The 22,457-nt window shown below is 32.3% G+C and overlaps 1 protein-coding gene and 1 long non-coding RNA gene across 5 annotated transcripts; both read left to right on the top strand.

Annotated features, from left to right (window-relative positions):
- The first annotated feature begins 10,331 nt into the window (after positions 1-10,331).
- Positions 10,332-12,888, top strand: LOC132724431 (uncharacterized). 4 transcript variants are annotated; one of them, XR_009624906.1, is made up of 4 exons: positions 10,332-10,377; positions 11,380-11,465; positions 11,875-11,934; positions 12,700-12,888. It is a non-coding gene; the product is annotated as an uncharacterized LOC132724431 (long non-coding RNA). The 4 variants fall into 4 exon arrangements; XR_009624907.1 differs by having other exon boundaries at positions 10,353-10,377; positions 11,383-11,465; XR_009624909.1 differs by lacking the exon at positions 10,332-10,377 and adding an exon at positions 10,934-10,956 and having other exon boundaries at positions 11,383-11,465.
- Positions 12,889-16,246: 3,358 nt separating this feature from the next.
- LOC132724425 (uncharacterized) lies at positions 16,247-18,416 on the top strand (the record flags this gene model as incomplete). Its single annotated transcript, XM_060709285.1, has 2 exons — positions 16,247-16,589; positions 18,213-18,416. Coding segments are annotated over exons 1-2 (547 nt in total), but the record flags the coding sequence as incomplete, so codon positions are not given.
- Between the last annotated feature and the right edge of the window lie 4,041 nt (positions 18,417-22,457).

Below are 22,457 nucleotides of genomic sequence, written 5' to 3' on the forward strand. Positions count from 1 at the left end.
AAACGGAGTGAGCGAATGATCTGAAATTTTGTACATGAGTTATTGGTCTAAACATACATCTAGTTATACAAAAATCTTGGAAAAATATTTCCAGTCCCTTTTCTTCAAAAAACCTCAGTGGAGTCCCTTTAAACAGGAGTCATTCAAATCCCGGAGAGAGAAAAAAAAAAGAGAATAACGTGAACAATATATGGAGACAATTTATTTTAAATTTATTTGCAAATGGTCTACAGTACAGTATGACACAAAATTCATTTACATTACCATATTACAGGCATAGTTTTAAGATACGGCGAATTCTGAGTAAGTTATTCAGCAGCATATTTATAGAAACGTAATGCATGTATAATCTATCAAAATTCTATTCAGATATATAAAAATGTTTCATTTTGAATTTTCTTTTAAAAGAACATCTTATTCAATGTTTATTTAATTTATTGCATTTCAATTGAAGCTTTAATGAGGACAGTCAGTCCAAGAAAATGTACAACATTGATTTTAAAAATCCAATTCAAAGTTTATTTAATTATTAGGAGAGTTTAAGGAAACAACGTCCTGCATTTTAATGTTTCTTGGGGGAAAATCTTTTCCTCCTTTTTAAATTGATTTGATTCAAAACAACATTTCTTTCGCAAAGGTTTACTAGGCCACTCTTCTTGAAATAAACTTTATTTGGACAAGTAAACTTTTTTTGCATGCCACTCCTATATAATGTGATAACATGAACTTTCTCCATATTAAAACATATATTTCATATTTAGTACTTATATAACAATTAATTTAAGGCATGTTTCTAAATGAGAGCAACGGTTAATTGTGAATGGAATTTGAAATGACTGTCTCCCCATGCGGCGGGGATGAGAGCGAAGATAATGGCAGTAAATAAGTTCTACTAAGAAGCTATTGACATATAAGTGATTGTTTAAAATCTAAACTATATATGGTCTTATATATTCATCTTTTTGTACTTATTTTAAAGAGATATGCAGAGTTCAAACAAATTAAGATGTTCATTTATCTTTTATTTTCATTTATCTTTTATTTTATCATAGAAAGTAAAGCAACTGTAACATTTTTGTGCTCTTCATCATTAAAATATAATAAATCATATATAGCTTATGTTAACATTCGACCACCTTTTAATTCTTGAAAACTGATGGTTATTATCTACATAGTATTGCATAAAAAACAATGCAAGCTTGTTACGGAGGTGAAGATACAGTCACGTGAGCATGCAATATTTATGCATGTTTTTAACATGGATGACTCAAGGTGCCATATAGGAATACATTGTGCGGTCTAATTTAAAATAATATCGTACTGCATGTAGCACATGAAAAGCATTGCAAAACGGTTTCTTTGTACGAAAGAAAAATTAACGGAACTCGCATGATCGAAACAGACGTATACTTTTCATACAAGAGTAGCGCTAACGCACCTTTTACGTGCATCAATATCTGCAAAAGCCCTTGTACTTATTAAATCCCTTGTCCTACGTCTGTTTCGATCAATCATTCGAATTATGTGCCAATGCTTCAGCAGATGTTAAGGCGCAAAAAGTGCATATTCCAATATAATGAAAAAATTAGGGCCTCAGTAATTATAAATTTTACAACTGTAATAATGATGCACTTGGATGCATCGGTCAACTGTCACTCCTGTTTTTTTTTCTATAAGAAATTTTCTTTTGGCTCTTAAAGAATTAGTGGACATACAAATATCGAATATTTTCACCTAAGCATATTTGTTACAAATTACAGAAGTAATTAAGAATAATATTTCTTAATTCTTGGCCCCAAAGTCCGTCCCTAAAGGGGGTTAAACCCTTTTTATTTTTTAACAAAATTTTTATCTTTTTTTGACATTTAAATTTGAACCCCATCAATTTCTCATAGAGATATTCCTTCAAAGGGGTTAGCAAAAATATTTGATTTTTTACCAAAAAAAAACCCAAAAATTATACAACACCCCCTGTTCCCGTGGACCCCAACAAATTAAATGTTTATTTTCACATTTTTTATTTTAACCAATTAACTTTAAAGTTTTTTTTTTAAAAAAAGGGGTTTTTTCCCCTGACCCTGGGTTGGGTTTAAAAAAATTCTTTGAAATGAAAACCTTGTATTTTATTTTTAAGTCCCCAACGCCAGCCTTTTTTATTTTTTCCCCCGAGTTAAAAAAAACAAACAACAACAGAAAACAACTTCAAAGCCATATTGTACTTTTAGTCTCGTTTCATTTTTCATGTCCAACATTTCTACACCAAATTCTTAATTTTATTGTAATCGAAAAATCAAAGTTCTGTCAAAATGATTGGTAATGTAAAATAAAGAGATCGTTATGCAGTGTTGAGTACAAGACTGATAATTAAATATAAAATGTAAGTAAAATAACGTACAGCTGTATATTCGTTCAATAAAATTCGGTATCGTACGTAACTTCTTAATTCCACACCACCATTTTTAAAAATAGAGTATTAATTGAAAACGGACACAGTGTTGAATACTCCTACATACCAGTCAACTTCAAATAGTGTTTTTCCAGGTTTTGTACATGACAAACAAATATCCTACCAACCATATATCAAAGGGAGAGGACATTTATAAGCTTTATAGCTTTCTGCCCAATCCCAAAATGTACTTTGTAAAAATTGTTCACTTGTTAAATGTTTTGTTGAATAAATATGTTTAAACCAAAGATTAGATTTGCTTTGACAAAATTATTTTTGTATAATATAATAAATAAATAAAACCCTTGTGTTGCTGATACCAATGATAAGATAACTGTAAGCGCAATTAGCAGAGTTTAGTATCAGGTATATCTTATTATTTTTTTTACTTTTATAATAATTGAATATGATACGACATTTACACCATAGAGAAAATAATATAATGAATGTTGAAAATTATAATTAGAGGGAGAAAACTGTATTTTCCACAATGTGAATTACATTGTAGGTTTATAAGATTTATAAACACCATTTATCCCAAGAACATCTGCGTCCTTAGTCTGTTGTCAAAAAGTGCAAATCCTTTGTACATGTATCTGAAAATCAGAATAAGAAAACAGATGATGTACATTAAATTTGTTTGTAATTTTACTGGGGCGTTATTCCAAGTAATAATCACACGGGCGTAAACAGGTTCACGGTTTATATAGGACGTGCTTTTTAAAACTTGGCCTGTGACTGTTTACAAACAAAACGCTATGAAAATTGGTATAAATCTTTAGCATAGAACAATTATTTCGGTTTATGTATTTGATTATTCTAACAATATTTTTACTGCAGAATGTATTCGTGAAATTGAGCAAAATCGCCAAATTCTGCATCTATTGTTGGGCATTATAATTATAAGGCCTATACCTGTTTGTTAACGAAAATCACAGAGCGGCAGATTGTAGAAAAATATATATTTAAATACAATATCACTCGGCACAAATATCCTCGGTCTATGTATACTTTAGAGAAACGTATGTTTTATTTCATTTTGAAACAAACGTTGTTCATTATTCAATTTTTCAGAATAAAAGCTTATTAATCAACTCATAAAATGATCGTAAAATGTTTGAACTGTCTAAGAGGTTTTTTATTGCTCCAGGTACATGCATATCTAGTCATTACGTCATTAAAGTACGTGCCGGGTGGTTTGACATTAGTGTCACAACATTTCAATTGCATTTCTTTCATAATGTAGTAAATATAATGAAACATCTGCCGTCTAATACTTATCGTATTGTTTTCTTACTTCCCAGTCCAATTATGATCAGCTGTAATATAGATTTAACATCTGCGCGATATGTTTTTTTTTATTCTGTGGAACGTAACTAGTACAATGTGTATTGATTTCGTCTGTTGTTAGACAATCCTGAAAATCATTGTCTTATTTTGTAATGTTGACAAGATTTATTGATTAAGATCAGATCCTATAAATTAATTATGATATCTAGAAATCAAATACACATAAGTGATAATGTTTACCAGAATTATTATCTAAGACATAAGATGATTCCTTTGTAAACAAACAACGATGTTGTAGGCGGCATTTTCATGTTAAACAAAATATCTCAGAAAAAATGTGTACATTGTGACCCAGGTGAACGAATGTATCCCCAAGTGGCATGAGTAACTTTATGAATAAAAAATTACAGAATATTTATAGACAACTTGTAACAGCATTTATTACAGTTCTTTTCCAATTTCATTGGATAGGTTCAAATGTCATATATGGAGATTAAGGATACCATTTGACACTTCCCGGTACTGTTTTTCGTCGTAGAAACACATCTGGGGAAGATTCAAAATCTGACCATTTCCATGTTTAAATGTTGAATTCTGCTTAAGCCGGTGCTAGGGGGCGTGGACATAGATTGCACTTTCCAGTACCGTCCATGAATAAGCTTCAAATCAAGCCTGCAAATTTTACCGTTTTGGACCTTCGTTAGAGATTCCACTTTACTCAATTTTAACTATCCTTTTACATTCTCTTAAAATCTAAGCTGATTTGATTGTCAGAAAAATATTAAAATAACCGAAAACAAGTGAAATAAATAATATAATGAAATTCTATAGAAAGATATAATGTATTATGTAATTCAAGAAAACATATACAACAGGGAAATAGCAATTCCTAAAAACGAGGAAATAATGTGTCTGGCAATATACACACAGTGCAAGGAAAACGAGATTTAGATTTGAAAGGGATCAAATTTTGATTATCTTTCTCATTAAATAACATATATTTAGAGACATTGCAATATTTATTATAAAAAAGGAGATTGAAAAACTTAGAGGATCAGACACAGATTATAAAGTATCTATATTTGGGTTCATCAAAATAACTAATTGCAGCATAGATACACAAAATAGTGTGGTTAAAGTAACAGGAAAACAAACGATAAAAAGTTAAATACAAAATCAAATCTTTGGAGAATATTAAATGTATTCATTGAATCAGTTGTACGTAAGAGAAATAAATAAATAAATACATATACATTGTATTTTGGCCGGATATGAAGATGTTCCGGTGAATGTTCGGCTAAAGCATGTACTAAATATAGATTATATTTTATTTAATGATGTCAGATCTTTAAAAGATCAGCATTAATGTACGTGCATAATAATTATTATTTGTATGTTTGTTTTGTTTTAGTCTAGTCAAATATCATTCGAATATATGATGAATTGTGTTACATACATTGAGTATCTAAACTATCTAAAGGGATAGATTTTAGGTGGCTCTGTTAAAATTGGCTTAAATTAAGTCACGTGGACAGTGATGGCAAACTAAATAAAAAAGTTTCGATTGTTTTCAGCACTACTCAAGGGATTTTATTATTAAAACAATTACATTTTTGAGGTTTTTAAATCTAAAATTAGATTTTGCCAAAACCTGAATATCCGTCCGGTTAGAAATGAAACCCTTCCTCCTTTTCCTCCCATCCCGCCTCTATCCTACCCCAGATGCCGAAAGATAACCATGCCGAAAAAAATCTTCATTTAAACTTCAAGTTTCTAGTTTTCATATTTTCGAGAAAAATCAAAAGGGGATAGATATATTCCTTCAAGGTAATACATTCAATAGCTTAGATATAGTAATTGTTTTTAAAAATCGTTATTATTTTCATTGCCTTCATATCAAATGAATATGAGCCCGCGTCCCAACGACAAAAACCAACATAATTTGCCGTTTGCGACCAGCATCCGCCGCAGTCTGATCAGGATCCATGCTGTTCGCTATCAGTTTCTCTACTTGTGATAGGGCTTTTAAGCGAACAGCATGGATCCTGATCAGATTGCACGGATGCGCAGGCTGGTCTGGATCCATGCTGGTCGCAAACCCATTATGTTTGTTTTGTCATGACGCGGCTCAATTATGTTTTCTAAATCATAAATGGTGTGTCATATGTTCTAACTATAAAAAGTTTGAATTACACCCAGTAATTTTCGTATGGATAAGAATGCAGGGATGCTGGTAAAGATCATGATAATTACAACAGTCATTTGAAACCATGCCTAACCTTCCACACAATACCGGGTCCTGGTTATAGCTTACAAGTCCTGCTGTGACAATCAGTTTGCAAAATCTCATCAAACCGATTCCTGCAATGTGTGTGAGGCTACAGACGTACTAGGATTTTGCGCAAATGTAAACAACTACTTTATCCTGACACTTTGGTGGAGGTATGAACGTTTGCCACAATCTTCATTTGTGATACATTGCTGCTACATTGACATGCAAGCCTTCAAAAAATTATATTCAAGTTTAAAATCCCCAACCCCAAATCCAAAGTAAGGGCTTAAAACCATCAATCCTGGGCGGGGACATTTTTCCCCACAAAAGCGGCCCACGGGGTTGTTTTTAGTCCCTCGGTGAAAATTATTTGGGTTTTTGGGCAAAATTTATGTTTCCTGAAATGTTTTGTTGGGGTAAATTTACTAGGTTTTTTGCGAAATTTTAAAACCAAAATTAACTTTTTCCTAATTTTTTTGGGGGAGTGCAAATGTTTTAAGGGGGGTTAAAATTTGCAAAAACCCCCAAAATTTGTTTAAATACGGTTTTTTCCAACCAAATCGAGGTAAAAACAATTGACATGGAAATAATTTTTATAAAATTTTACCGGGACAGGGCGGTTAATTTGGGGAGCAAAGGGAAAGGGAAATTTCGGCGGAACCGAGTTTTAAATTTTGATTTTTGTTATCTGGGCAAAAAAGCCTTTAAAATTTCGTGATTTGTTCTCCAAAATTACTCAAGTATGGGCTTGAACCCAAAGCAAATCTTAAAAGCCCAAATTCGTCTATTTGGGGATTTTCATATTTTTAAAAATAATGGGGCTAAAAAATTTGACTTAAGTCTCTTTTCCAATTTTTTTGCCATAAATTCAAAACCGACTGGACGCCCGTAGATGTCGCAACGCCTTCTAAATAAATAGCACAATGCCGCTAAATTGTCGAAAAAAATGCTTTCAAAAATTCACGTAATAGAATCGGGGTAATAAAACTGAAAAGGCATAAATTTAAGGGGATATGATAATGGTAATGGTTTATGGGTATGGTATGGTATGGGTAATGGTTTGGTTTAATGGTTTAAGGTATAATATAAAAATATTTAAAAAATAATAATTTAATATAATAAAAATATAAATAAAATAAAATATAATATGACCCCGGTCATGAAAAACCCAAACATAAGGGGGGGTTTGCGACCCCCCTGATAAAAATTCGAATTTGATAACCCCAAAAAGCATGGACCCCTGATTAGACTCGCGGATCCCGCGGGCCCTGGTTGAACCCCTTTGCGGTCGAAAACGACTATGTTGGTTTTGTCGTGACGCGGGCTCATATGAAATAATTTTAAATATCATATCAAAAATCATACATCATTAATTAATGATAATTTACAGAAACTGTAAATACATGATTTTTTTTTTTTTTAAAGGAAAAATAATAAAAAAGGTTTGGTGAAACTTCTGGAAAGGATTCACCCGATTCTACCCTGTTTATATTTTAAAAAGTAAAAATTTTAAGCCAAAGCATTTTAAAAAATTATTCACCCCCTTTAAATTTCTAAAACTGATATATATTGCAAGTAAAGTGGTTCTTGATTATAAAGCGTTTTCTCAGTCTTGAATTCATTTTACTGGTTCAACCTGATAATTCGTTTATAAAATTCAAATCCATGAAGAAAAACAAACCCGACAATCACAAGCACAGGAAATGAAAAGAAGCAAGGGGCATTTCAACAGGAAAATATTCTTTTTATCGTCAATCGTGTTTGAAATCCGGCGGGAGGTTTTTTCTAAATAATTTGTTGTTGATTTCCGCAGCAAGGATTGCAAACCAAAAAAGGTTAACACGCCTTATCTCCATTAACAATATTAGAAAAGTGCTTTTCCTTGTATTTTGGGAACCTTTTAATCAGTTTTCTGGCTGCTTTTCGGAAGAATTTGAACAATAAATGAGGACTCTGACTGGTAGCAATTATGAGGACAGTATGTAAAAGTGCAAATTATGCTTTAGGTAAGAATAACACCATTTTAAAAAGTATCGTAACACATGGTGGGTCATCACGTATCACTTACTTGGATTAAACATATTTATTGAAACTCGATTACGAAACAAGTTCTTGCGACTTATATTAATAACTTTTAAGTCCATTTCCTGGAACCAATCAGTACTGATGACATATGAATAAACATGGCCGTGACCCGATTTGGACTCGAACCCATGATCACTGGGTTGAGAGGCAGTCACCATAACCACTAGGCCACCGCTCCCCTTAATTGACAATTATTGATTGGGTCCTCGCTTATGGTCAAGCACATGACATAAAAACGTTTTTGATCAATTTTCGTTATATCATGAAATTAATTATTTGAATAATAACATGTATACCATGTTTATGGCAAATATTTGACGATTCCAATTGTTCATAAGTTCAAATTGTAGCCATTATATATTTTGCCGTAATGCTTGCAGAAATTTTTCTATGCGGCAATATTTGATGAAAGTATGCGGCAATATTTTATGAAAGTATGCGGTAAAAGTGTGTAACAAATTTTGCAAGCATATCGTTAAAAGTACAAAAGCTACATTGGACAATTACGTTCTCACTGGAATTATATGAACACGTAAATATGTACTTTAGGTATTGTGTCATAATTTAAAAGCGTACATATGTACTTTCAGGTATTATATCATAATAATATGAAAATGTAAATACGTAAATGTTCTTTTTATATTCATTGTCATATAATGTCATAATTTTATGATTTGTTTTCTCTCTGCGTTTCATTGTGTGACATCGATTTTACTTGACGCACAATAAAACAATAATAATTAATATCCTTGTTTTATCTGTCATTATATGAATCATTCGTGTACGCTTGTAAAACGCAAAAGTTTTCAAATATATCTAAACTTCGACATTTTACAACATATAGATATTCTGTGTTTTTTATGAAATTTCATTTAAAAATTACTATGCCCAACTTTAGTAAACTTTTTTAAAAACAGAAATTTTTTTTAAAGTATGAAATTTTTTATCAATATAAAAAGAAAAAAAATAAACTTTATGGGAAAACTATTCCCCGGGTTTAGGTAAAGTTTGGGCTTTTTTATATAAAAAAAAAAACAAAAAAAAAACAAAACAAACAAAAAACACACACAAATGACTGCCAGTTTTCACATTGTGACAACATATAGTGTGTAGGGTTTAAAAACATAACATATTTTGTATGAAGTAAAAACATGTTTATTTTATATTCATAAAAAATCTGTGTAGCAATCAATTTTGAGCATAGTATAACTTTACGCTTCTTTCGTTATGCGACATATCCTTTGGTCATATTGTTATTTGTCTTTGTTTGTAGCATGTCTACACTGAAATTAGTTAACTAAAGAAGCTTCAGAAGATTACCAGAGGGAAATTGGCAAAATTTGAGTAATTGTTACATTGTTACCGCAGTAAACTCACTTACAATGTCAAAATTCACGTCTTTTATTTATTTACGTCTGGTATTTTTTTTTACAATAGAAAGAGTTATTGTCGGTAAACATTGTTGAAAATATCAACATATGCATTTAAAAAAAGTTTGTGTATAAGTACGCCTGATGTTGCTTCTTAGAATTTATTGTTTACATAAAAATTTAAGGTTTAATTATACAAAAATGTATATCAAGTAATAGAAAGAGCATGAAAGCGCGAGGCTGTTTGATTTGTACGAGGGGACGTAGCTCGTATACGATTGAACTCTGATACGTTTCTATAGCAATTGTCTCCAAACTATCATACAATAATGATTTATACGCTCAGTAGCCTTGACACTACAGTATTATTATTTCCCTGAAGTTGCCGAGGTTAGATGGAATTCGAGGGAGATATAAATAGTATATATGAGTATTGGCATTGTAATTTTTATTGGTTTAAAGGCCTTTGTGGTAAAGGCAGCACACTAACAGCACGCTTATTTTTTTTTCTTTTCTTTCAACATTCATGTGCTGGAACCATGGTGATTAGCCATTGCCACCAGTATAGAGCCGACCAACCTGTACGGATCTTGACTAGGTTCTTTATTGTATATTTGCATATTTGATAATAGTATAAAACATTTTATATTTTGATATTGACATCCCTTTAATGATTGATATGAAAATTCAGCAGAGGTCTATTAACTACATCACAAGACATAAAACTTGGGCAGATTTTTAAGTGTACTTTATTTAACGTAAATATGATGATATTTTCATTGATTTATAAGGGTTACGTGCAGCTTGGCAGCACGATCATACAACAGAATGTCGCCGGAACTTGTATATATAACGGGCTGCGCAATCCTGTGTTATTCGTCTTGATCTAAATAAAATCATCATCAAAGCTCAAGGTAAGGCTTTAATTTATTATTGTTTATTAGTATTTAGGTTTTAGCTATAACAGTATTCATATGTTTCATAATTTAGAAATTATAGCAAATGATTTGTATTTATTTTAACTTATTTCATTGGCATGATTTCAACTTCTTTTTACAGAAGGCAGAAGAAAATTAATCGTATTGACATTTTGAAAAAGGCAAACAATGCATAGCGTTTTAACAAGATTTCGTAATTTTTATATCAACGGCTTGTGGCAATGCTACAGACCTCCTCATTGCGTTGTTAAATTGATAGATTATCGCTACGTAAATTCATAATTAAGATTTGAATTGTTTTATAGAAATATATGAAGCTAAAATGTTGAGATAGATTCTATTGTTAATTACGTTTCAGCCTTATGAACTTAATCACAATAACACACTTGTACAGTTGTTACGTCATGATATTCTAAGAAATATCATTGTGATAATAGCGTGATATAGAGGCATGGGTCTGTATATACTCCATGAATTGCACGAAAAGTGAAATATTATTAGTTATAGACGTTGCTGACAGGATATACAGGAACATATAGCTTGAATTAAATAAACGTGAATTGTTACTCTTTTGTCTAAATATATTGTACTATAATCCAACGCTTACCTATTGTGCAAAACCGGACTTTTTCGATGATGGCATCGATAGCGTTTTTGATATATTATGTACAAGGACTTAGCATACTAGTAAATAAGAATAGTAAACAAATCGATATAATCCCTATGGACCATCAATATCCTAATAGTGTTTGAAATATTTTAACGTGCTTACAATATTAGAAACAGTCTAAGACGAAATGACTAACTTTATATTATTACATAATTAATGCAGTTTTCAGTCTTATATACAAATGCGATGTAATACTGAGATATACATGTATTTGGATATGTTGCAAAAAGCAAGCTTTTATAAAATGCACAGTGTTCTGGCATATATAAATTGCAATTTGTAAGACAATAAATTCTCCTTTTTTCCAGTAGTTGTGAACAAAAGTACTCTGATTGTTGTCATACGTACCACGAAAATGGCTCGACTTCTCTGTTTAGTTGTTCTGTTGACCTTGGTATGAACGTTCATCTAGGTTCATCTATTTCTTATGTGTTTTTTAAAAATTAAAAAAACCCCTATTTCAAATTTGGGGGTTTTTTTCATTTAGCATGTTTTAAAAATCACGTCAAACATTAAAAGTCCAACACGTTTTCACAAAGTCCAAAAAACGCCATTTTTTCAATAAATATTCCCAAACTGAAACTGGGAGTAATTTTAAAAGTTTTGTAAAAGAATTAAAAATGAAATGTAACACTAAAGAAACATTTTTAAAGTTTTTTTAATAATTTTGACTGAAAAATGATTATAATGTATCTGTTATTTTAGCCTTACTCGAATATATCATCATATTTTATCTGAAATAATACATTTTGGTGGTTGTTCTCTATCTTAGTGTAAACTCACAGTTACTTTCTTATCTTCAGACAATTATCCAAACTACGGACGCAATCGCAAAGGACTGCCAAGACAAAGAATATTTAGACGTATGTTACATTAGATATTTATGATTGTACCCAGCAGGCACATCAACGTTGTTTCAACGTTGAATTATGGTCAGATTTCAACGTTGAAATAAGGTTGGATTTATATTCGGATTTGAAAGTTGAAACAACGTTGAAATTCCAACGTTTGATACAACGTTGCAGGTACAACGTTGAAGTTTCAATGTCATTTCAACGTTGAAAACCCACCATACTTTAATTTTTGGATATAAAGCACCAAGTTACCAAGTTTAACAAATATCAAGACAATATTAAATACTTCAGATATTTTATTTAAAAAACACAGTTCAGGTGCAGCATATGTCTCTGGACGTATGTTACATTAGATATTTATGATTGTATATGATAAACAATTGTTAATTCAATTTATTCAATACTACAATATTTATAACGCCTGTGTCATATGTTTGCTGGTAATGTAATCAACGTAAAAGCTCGGATAACTTTACCAGTACTCCCATACTTTCCAATTACTAGAAGTTAAAAATATTTGTAATAAGCGATCGAATAGAAACTGATACCTGATACCCTAAGTGTCTTGTATACATGTCATGAAGTAATTGCAATAAAACAACAGAAGCGAAAGATGGTCCAGGTAATTTACCAATAAGTACATTTTTGGAAACTATATAATAACAAGAAACCAACCATAAAAGGTTTTGAGAAATATGCATGTACATAAAAGCATTTTTTAGGGACAAAATGGGCCTTTAAGTTAATTTGACAGACATTTCATTCTACTTTCAGCGATGTGGCCCTAATGATGAAGGCATATGCACGTGTCCGAACCTAAATGTGAACACGTTTCTAAATTCTGGAAAAACTCCATGCAACAATCTTGTCTGCAGAAAACCGTGATGATCAAAGTGGATACAGCCAACTTATTTGATATTTCTGATGAACTGACCTAGCTAATAAAATAGCATACAAGCATTATATCACTTTTTGTTTTAATTGTTCACATGCGTAGTTATAGTCTCAAAATAATATATATATATATCTAATATACCCGATTTTATTAACCTGTCAGTCGCATATTTTAGGTCAGTCGTTATGGTTGTAAATACAGTCTAAAGATATAGAACTTTGCCAATATATACTATGCCATTTTGTCAATAACTTGCCGGAAACGATCAAAAATAAGACAAGCTTATTTTTTGAGACCATTACAGTTTATCTGACAATCAAGAAACGCAACAACAAAAATCGAACAAATTATAAAACGTCCTTCAAAAGCTAGAACTACAAATATCACAGGTGGCAGTATCAGTGTTTGGACACCCCATCCTTATAAGCCCCTGGACCCCTACTACAACTTGGAAAAAAAATCAACACTCTAAGGCTTACTATCAGGTACCAAATACAAAACCATCGATAAAATTATAAAACAAAATTTTTCCACGATCAAAATTATAGCTATATATTTTGATAGTGGAAAAAAATATCATTTTATCGGTGGTTTTGTATTTGGTACCTTATAGTAAGCCTTAGAGTGTTGAATTATTATTTTTCAAGGTTGTAGTAAGGGTTCAGGGGCAAATAGGGTTGGGTGTCCAAACACTGATACTGCCACCTGTGCTACAAATCGGCCTAAGAAGCTCAGCTTAGCATCCTTGATGATGTTTCGACCGGAATACTACATGAACTACATGAATACACCCTTCGTATTAATATTCTACAATTAACTGAAGCTGTCACGTATATTGGGATAACTATTCCTTAATGTAGACCATGACTGGATTTCCCCCCCCCCCCCCGACCTAAAAACTCCTTAAGATTTATCCAAAACAAATCAGAACACATAACAAGTATAGGTAATCTTTATATATGACATAGGAATCGTCTCCTATACCAGGGCAGATCCAGCCAATATATGGTTTTGACCTTTTACTCTTTTTATCTGCAAACTTTTATATTTTGAACCAAGCACTTAAAACTCTTTTGACACACTTTTCTAAAACTTTTCCCAGTTATATAGTCAGATTGATTGAGAGTAACACATCAATGAAAATTGGAGTTTACGTACTAACGTTACTATGTATAAGAGGGTATGTACCATAAATGTTAATGAGATAATTGATAAAATGTGTGAAAACTTACAAGTAATGGAAAACTCTTACTGAAAAATGGATTCCATCCAAAAAAAAACTTCATTTAGGGATCACCTTCCCTGGGTCAACCATTATGTCAAGAGACTGATCAGCTAGAAAGAGAAATCGGGCCTTAAAAAAGGTAAATAAATCAGGATCATCTTCTGATCGTAAAAAAGTTCCTTGACATGAAACATCTAGTGCGGAAAAAAGGTTAAAGAGGCTTATAACCAGTATTTTGAAAACATTCTAAATTTAAGCAACGCCGATGCCCAAAATGGTCACAAACCAAACACTAGAAAGCTGTACTCCTTAATTAAATATTGAAAAAAAAGAAACATCTGCTACACACCCATTAAAGTATGAAAATAAATTTCACCATGATGACGTCTCAAAGGCTACAGCTTTAAATAAACAGTTTCAGTTAGTCTTTAGCCTCAAATCTCCACTATGCTCCTTGAAATGAACCCTAAGCATGATCAATCCGTCCCTTCTGTGCCAGATATCCAAATAGGAGCAAAAGGAATTGAGAAACTTCTCAATAAACTAAACCCTCATAAGGCCTTTGGTCCGAATAAAATTAAACCAATTGTTCTCAACACACTTTCCAAAGAGCTCTCTCCAATCCTAGAGGTTATCTTCCAAAAGTGATGAAGGCTCATTGCCATCCCAATGGAAATCTGCCCATGTAGCCCCAATCTTCAAGAAATACGATAGGTCAGTCCCTGCCAATTATAGGCCAATGTCCTTAACATGTGATTTGTGTAAGGTTATGGAACACATAGTTTCCTCTTCCATTGTTAAACACTTCAAAAACCATAACATTCTTTACCACCTCCAACATGGTTTCAGAGAAAAAAAGGTCAAGTGTTACGCAACCTGTTATGCTGGTAAATGACCTGGTCACCTCAGTATATGAGAAAAAACAAGTAGATCTAATTCTTCTAGATTTCAGTACTTAAGGCTTTCGACAAGGTCAGTCATAAGAAAGTACTGCTGAAAATACATGAAGTCCTATGGAATCAGAGGTCAAACTCTAAAATGGGTAAAATGTTTTCTAGATTACAGACTGCAGTCTGTTGTGCCAAATGGCAGCTGCTCTAACCCTATCCAAGTATCCTCTGTTCTAGGACCCCTCCTGTTTCTCGCCTATATAAATGACCTCCCATAAAACATAAATTCCGAGGTCCGCTTGTTTGCAGACGACCCTGCAATATACATTGGTCTGACATCTGCAAACAAATAAGTCACCCTCCAAAATGACCTAAATCGGTTAGAAAAGTGGGAGTTGAAGTGGAATAAGGAATTTAAACCCTCCAATTAAGTGTCAAGTTATTCGCGTCGCAAAAAGGAAACATCCTATCCCAACACGTACAATACTACCTCTATTGAGTCCAATTAGAATCGGTTACCTCAGCTTAATACCTAGCGTGGATATATCAGAAAACCTCACATGTGATGCCCATATAGACAGGACATCCAAGAAAGCAACCAAACCTTAGGATTCCTTCGAAGAAACATATAAAGGTTAAATCCCAATCCATTAAGTCCATTGCTTACTGGACGTATGTCAGGCCCCAGCTTGAATATGGGTTCGAAGTATGGTCTCCTCACAGCAAAACACAAATAGATCAAATCGAAAATGTCCAAAGAAGAGCAGCCAGATGGATTAAGTTAGATTATGGTCAGACCTCTAGCGTCACGGACATGCTTCACTCCCTTTAGCTTAGAAAACTGGAACTCAGACGTATAAATGCTAAGTTATCCCTTTTCTATAAGATTCACCATGGTCTGGTTGCTATCCCCATAGAATAATATTTGACACCCTCTCCCGATCACGCCTTATGTTATAGGTTATTCACAGCAACTTCAGACTATTACAAATTTTTATTCTTACCTAGGACGGTATACCACTTTAACCACCTGCTGTAGCCATATAGCTTGCATCGAACATCGCTCACCCTAGTTTTCCAGCTCCTGTTTTAAACATTTTTAATATTATTATATCCTCTTTTAAACAACTCTTTTTAACTTTCTTGCGATTTTTGACGCGCAAACATGTCTATCGAGGCCGATGTTTGACATTAACGGAGATAGAGACCTCCAGGTATCTAACGTAAACTCCAGGATTTAGTCTAGTGGAAACCGGACTGTGAGAGACCGGATACCGTCGATTAGTATGTTCACTACGCGCTCAAATCAAAATGGCTGTCAAAATAAAAATGTTAGGCCTACATGAAATGTTAGAAGAATCAGATTTTAAAGAGCTGATGAAGCATAAAAGAGAAATTCTTAACTTTATAAAGAAAATAGAAACACTTCAGTTGGTGGCTGTCAATATTTCGAATTGTAATGGAACGTGTAATTACTTATTCACAGATGCTTACGTTGAATATACGAGGACTGGAGCCTGTGTATTTTACAAAACGTTGTTTGAAATAGAAGTTATAAAACATTTTATTGAGAGCGGGGTCTTGCCTGATGAACTTCCATGGAAGAAAACGACAGTGCTTAAGTCATTAACAATCCTGGCAAGATGGCTTGCAGGTATATTTACCTGTTTACTGTACAGTAGTGTTTGACACTTTCCTTAATCAGGTTAACAGGTTAATTCTTCCTTAGAATTGGTTACCATTTGCTTCACTTTAAATATTGAAAATTGCCCCATTTAAAAAGGCGTTTCATCCTACTGATGATTCGTCCCATACTAGCTCACCTAGTTGGTAATTGGCAAGGGGTGTAAGTTTACTCTAACCACGGATTTATATTACAAATCCGTGCTCTAACAATATTGCAAAAACCGTATTTTAATATATTGCCATTTTGCAGAAGTGTATTGCAATAGATTGTAATAAGTATTGACATTATATACTATTATTATATGTGTATATTGTTCGGTAGAAACTTAATAAAATGTAAGAACTAAATAGAATGTGTCACACAATTTGATAAACAAACTAGTCATGCGTGACTTTGCACATCTTGGCTGCTTATGTAATTTTTGCAGCAACTTATCGACTTTTAGGGGTACTAGTTGTCAGATATTTTTATCTTACGTTGGCACCATTAAAATTTGCCAGTTAAAGATTTTAAGCGAAATTTGTACGAAATTACAAAGCAAAATTATGATTTTTATAAAATACCGTTTTCCGAAAATCGTATTGCAGTAGGAAATTTATTTTTCATATTAAAATATATCGGTTTAATGGTAAACCGTTACACCCTTACCCTTTAGTAACTGCCCAGTGGTAGTGACTTATGTGTAATATGACAAAGTTAATTAAACATTGTTGATATCCCAGAATTTCGTCTGTTTAAAACTTTTAGAAAACTTTTAAATCATTTAAAGATCTACAGATATAATGTAATTTCATCATGATATCATACCAATTGACCAAACATCATCAATATAATTATTTGAAAAATGATAGGGGCTAGAAAACTTGGTAATTAATTGTTAAAAAGGCAGGATTCATAGCAACATCTCTTTTTATGTATTTATTCATCATAACTATGATCATGTGTAAGCTTTTGTTAGTTTTGTTTGAACAGATATATTTTAGTTTCATTTGTTTGAAGCTATATATTAACTTATTAAGATTCTCAAATTTGTCCCAGGAGCCAACCAGTTCTAAGCAATGAATGTTCTTGCTCACAGAAACAATGGCTTACCCTTGGTAGGATTTGAACCTACATGTACAGCATTTCTGGCTTAGATCACTAGTCTGATGTGTTAACCACTGTCACACTCAAAGTTTTTGTTGGGGAAATGTCTAGTCCAACTAATTATGCTGGGTGAGAAATAATTGTGCTATTTTGTGTCTGGGCAATATCTCGTCTCTACTCTGGCCAGTAGAACAAAAATATCTCAGAATCTAGCTTTGGCACGTCAATATATTTTGACTAAGAGAATGTCAAGCATTTAGGACAAGAAACTGAAAGTAAAAAATCTTTGACCTTTATTTTAGTACATGTAACTGACTTATGAAAGTGCCAAACATTAAAGTGATTAATACAATAGTGAAACACAATTTTCCATAATCTTGCTGTTTTTGTACAAGTTTATAATATCAAGTCCATAACCACTTGCAGTATAGCTTATAATGTCACCAAAACATTCATATACTGATTTGCTTTATGTTCAGTTGCTTTTTTCCTTTCTTCTTTTAGAATTGGATCATAACAAGGAAGTTTTGGTGAAATATTCTGATGAAAGTAATAGCGAGGTAAAATGGACCAGCGTTCTTACTGCTCATTTAATAAAGAAACTTGCACCTGTTAGGTGTGCTCTTTTAAGTGATACTGGATATTCAAAGTTAGAAGAGTGCCCCTGTAAATGTGGAACACCGTTAGATTTTGGAGATACAAGTCTTGGTAAGTTTTGAAATACATACAAAATTACAAATTTACAAATTAATTGGATATCAATAGTCAAAAACATGTACAGTATAGGTCATGCAAAGCCTGATTTTTAGCTCATTTATTCAAAGAATAGTTGTGTCTAGACACCCAGGCATCTGTGTGGATGTTGCATTCTGTTTAATTTTTGCATGAAACTTCAACACACTTAATTGAGAGCATCATATGAATAATGAAGTCACTATCCAAGTTGAATTTTAACAAACTAAATAAAAAAGCTACTGATACAAGTCTTCAGGATCATAATTGGAGTTCACTTGTCTATAAATGTAACTCTAGCATGGAATGTGACTAAAATGTGGTCATTTGTGAATTAAGAAAAAGTTTTGGTTTGCCATCATGGAATTTTGAAATAACATGGCACAAATATGTACAGCATGATAAGAGAAAAAAAGACCTAGACCCCTAGCTCAAAGGTCAATGTCACACTAACAGGTTAAAGGTCATTAGTGAGAAAAAATCTTGTCTGGCCCATAGAACTTTCATATGTTAAGAGATTTTAAGTCAGGTGGCAAAAGCAGGGCATTTTTGTCAAAATTGTGAAGGGGCCTGGCCCTCTTCATTTTGTGTACGGGATATGTCTTCAAATTGCGAAGAAAAACAAATGACATATTGGCATTTCGGGACATTTTGAAACAAGACACTGTTGATTATAATTTCTGACCTGTGTAAAGTCTGCTTCAAGTCGGTACATTAACCAGGTTAACATGCGCAAAAAACATTTAACTTGATTAAAACTATTTCTGTGTTATTGCAATTATTGGCGTAAATCAAGTTTTCACTGGAAGGTAAATTATGTATTTTGAAGACAGTCCCAACATTTTGTGAAATCTCTCTTGAAATTGTGATTTTTTTTCAGCCGCTTTTTGAAAAAAAGTGCAATTTTGAACAATGAAAATTATTACTGATGTAAAAACCCTTTTGAATTCTTTGCTCCAGTACAGAACAAACTGAGAGATTTATGCACCACAAAATTAAGGCCTTGTAAATATCAACAGACATCTGTCTTTTACTTTCAAAGGTCTTTTATTGCAAAAAATATTGTGCAATAACAACCAACATCTTTATTCATATTATTGTGTGTCCTTTTACATGTATATTTTTGGACACTTCTATGTCATCCAGACCCAATTCTAAGTTTTTATATATAAAAGTACTTGGATTTCAAAACAATTGTGAATGCTTAGCATAGATGAAACATTTAGAGCCAAAGTTGCAAAGTTTCATTCATCATTCAGGTATATGCTTTTTAGCCCCGGCGTCCGCGTCAAGATTTCAGATTAAAGTTTTAGTCAGTAAAATATTTTTCACTATAACTTTGTCATTTCTTAAGGTATCACTTTCAAACTTCAAATATATATTCCTTATCATCAACCACATGTTTTGTGACAAGGTTCATAACTCTAGCACCAATATTTTGAGATTTATCTCCCCTTGAACTTAGAATTTTCCTAAAAAATACTATTTTTTACTGTTACTTCTTTATTCCTTAAGGGATCAACCTTATAATTCAAATATATGTACCTTATCATTATCCCCATCTTATGTGACAAGGTTCATAACTCTAGCACCAATATTTTCAGATTTATCTCCCCTTGAACTTAGAATTTTCCTTAAAAGATATTATTTTTTACTGTTACTTATTTATTTCTAAAGGGATCAACTTCATACTTCAAATATATGTACCTTATCATCATCCACATCTTATGTGACAAGGTTCATAACTCTAGCACCAACATTGCAAGAATTATCTCCCCATAAACTTAGATTTTTTTTTCTAGAAAAATGTTATTTTTTATTATAACTCTTTTAGTTTTAAAGGTATCTACCTCAAACTTCAAATACTTATTCCTTATCATCAATTACATTTTATGTGACAATGTTCATAACTCTTGAATCAATATTTACAGATTTATCTCTCTTTGAACTTAGGATTTTCTTTAAGAAAAATTATAACTTATTTACTTTTGAAGGTATCTACTTTGAACTTCAAATATATATTTCTTATCATTACACACATGTGTGACAAGGTTCATATCTCTAGCATGACTATTTCTAGAATTATTCCCCTTGATCTTGGAAATTATGTTAACAAATGTTTTTTTTTTACTATAAGTTATAACTTGATACATAATTATACATAATTGATTTTTCTTTCATAGTTTTGTCCTCCTTACTGCGTCCAGTATTTTATTAGTCGAGCTTCGCTGTCTCCTGTGACAGCTCTTGTTTGTATAGTTACAGCTCAAAAACAGAAGACAGATGTAATTGACTCCGATGTTTAGTATTTTTTTTTGGATAAGGTTTACATTCTCTTGTAGCTGTGATTTTTTATGGACAGGTAGCAGGATGGGAAACAAACAATTTATTTGTAGGCCTTGAAAACTCAAGCAAACTTGCTTTGTAGCCAAAAATGGATTGTTCTGTTTCAAATTTACAAAATCCCATATCCATTACATTAATTGATTATTCAAAATACCGGTAACCAAAATGCATCACCTACTTTTGTTTATTTTAAAACTGCATGCCAAAATATTTCAAGAAATCTTGAGAAAAATGTACGAAGAAAATTAAAACAGATTTAAGATTCAAGTAATGATTTACATGTTATGTGCAGTTAATGACTGATTTCGCACAACTTTAATGGTACATGTATTTATCTGAAAATTTAAAAATAAATATGAAATATAAATATGAAAGGGGGCGGAGTCAAAACTCATATTTATTTTAAGGGACTTCTTTAGCCATTTTGTTTGAAAAATCTGATTAATACAAAAACCTTTTTGTTGGATTTTGTTTTGAAAACTATCTAGAATGATAAAAAATGGTCTAAGAAAATAAATCCGAACACCAATATCTTTAATTCAGTCATTAACGCTGTACGGACGTTTAAAGAGTCGTTTACGTGACGTCACAATGTAGAGCTAAATATCGCATGCAAAACAAATAATTATATTACTGCGCGCTGTACAATTGCAGTTGCGTAGCAAGCACGGGATTTCGTAACCATTTTTCTTTGATAATGAAATTAAATAAAAAGGTTATTTTTTCGTTTTTCGTGAAATATGGTATATATTTTCACTCAACATGATAAAATGCCACATATTTTCACTCGCCGTCCCGGCTCGTGAAAATATGAGGCATTTCATCATTTTTCGTGAAAATATATTCCATATTTCACTCAAACGAAAAAATATCCTCTTAGTATTTTAGTGGTTTTTAGCTCGACTATTCGATAAGAATAGGTAGAGCTATCCTAGTCACCCCAGCGTCGGTGTTAAAAGTTATGTTAAAAGTTTTTGTAATACCTCAAATATTTTCAAAGTCCATTGACATATGGCTTTGAAACTTTGCACACCTGGTTACCATCATGACCCCAACCTGTAGACAGGAGGAGGTAACTCTATCAAGCATTTTGACAGTAGTTTGCCCCTTTTTCGACTTAAAGTTTACATTAAAGTTTTTGTAACACCTCAAATATTTCCCAAATCCATTGACATATGGCTTTGAAACTTTGCACACTAGTCTTGTTCACCATAGTGACCACAACATGTAGACAGGAGGAGGTAACTCTATCAAGCATTTTGACAGAATTATGCCCCTTCTTCGACTAAGAATTTAAGTTTAAGTTTTTGTAACACCTCAAATATTTTCCATGTCCATTGACATATGGCTTTGAAACTTTGCACACTTGTTCACCATAGTGACTACAACCTGTAGACTCAAGGAGGTAACTCTATCAAGCATTTTGATAGAATTTTGCCCCTTTTTTCGACATTTTAGAATTAGCGTTAAAGTTTTCGTAACACCTCAAATATTTTCAAATTTCATTGATATATGGCTTTGAAACTTTGCACACGTATTCACCTTTATGACCACAACCTGTAGACAGGAGGAGGTAACTCTATTAAGCATTTTGACAGAATTATGGTCTTTTTTCGACTTTAAATTTTTTTTACACCCCAAATATTTACAAAGTCCATTGACATATGGCTT

The sequence above is a fragment of the Ruditapes philippinarum genome, unplaced genomic scaffold (genome assembly GCF_026571515.1).
Source record: "Ruditapes philippinarum isolate M1 unplaced genomic scaffold, ASM2657151v2 ctg1654_1_1_1_1, whole genome shotgun sequence".
In the NCBI taxonomy this organism is placed as follows: Eukaryota; Metazoa; Mollusca; class Bivalvia; order Venerida; family Veneridae; genus Ruditapes; species Ruditapes philippinarum.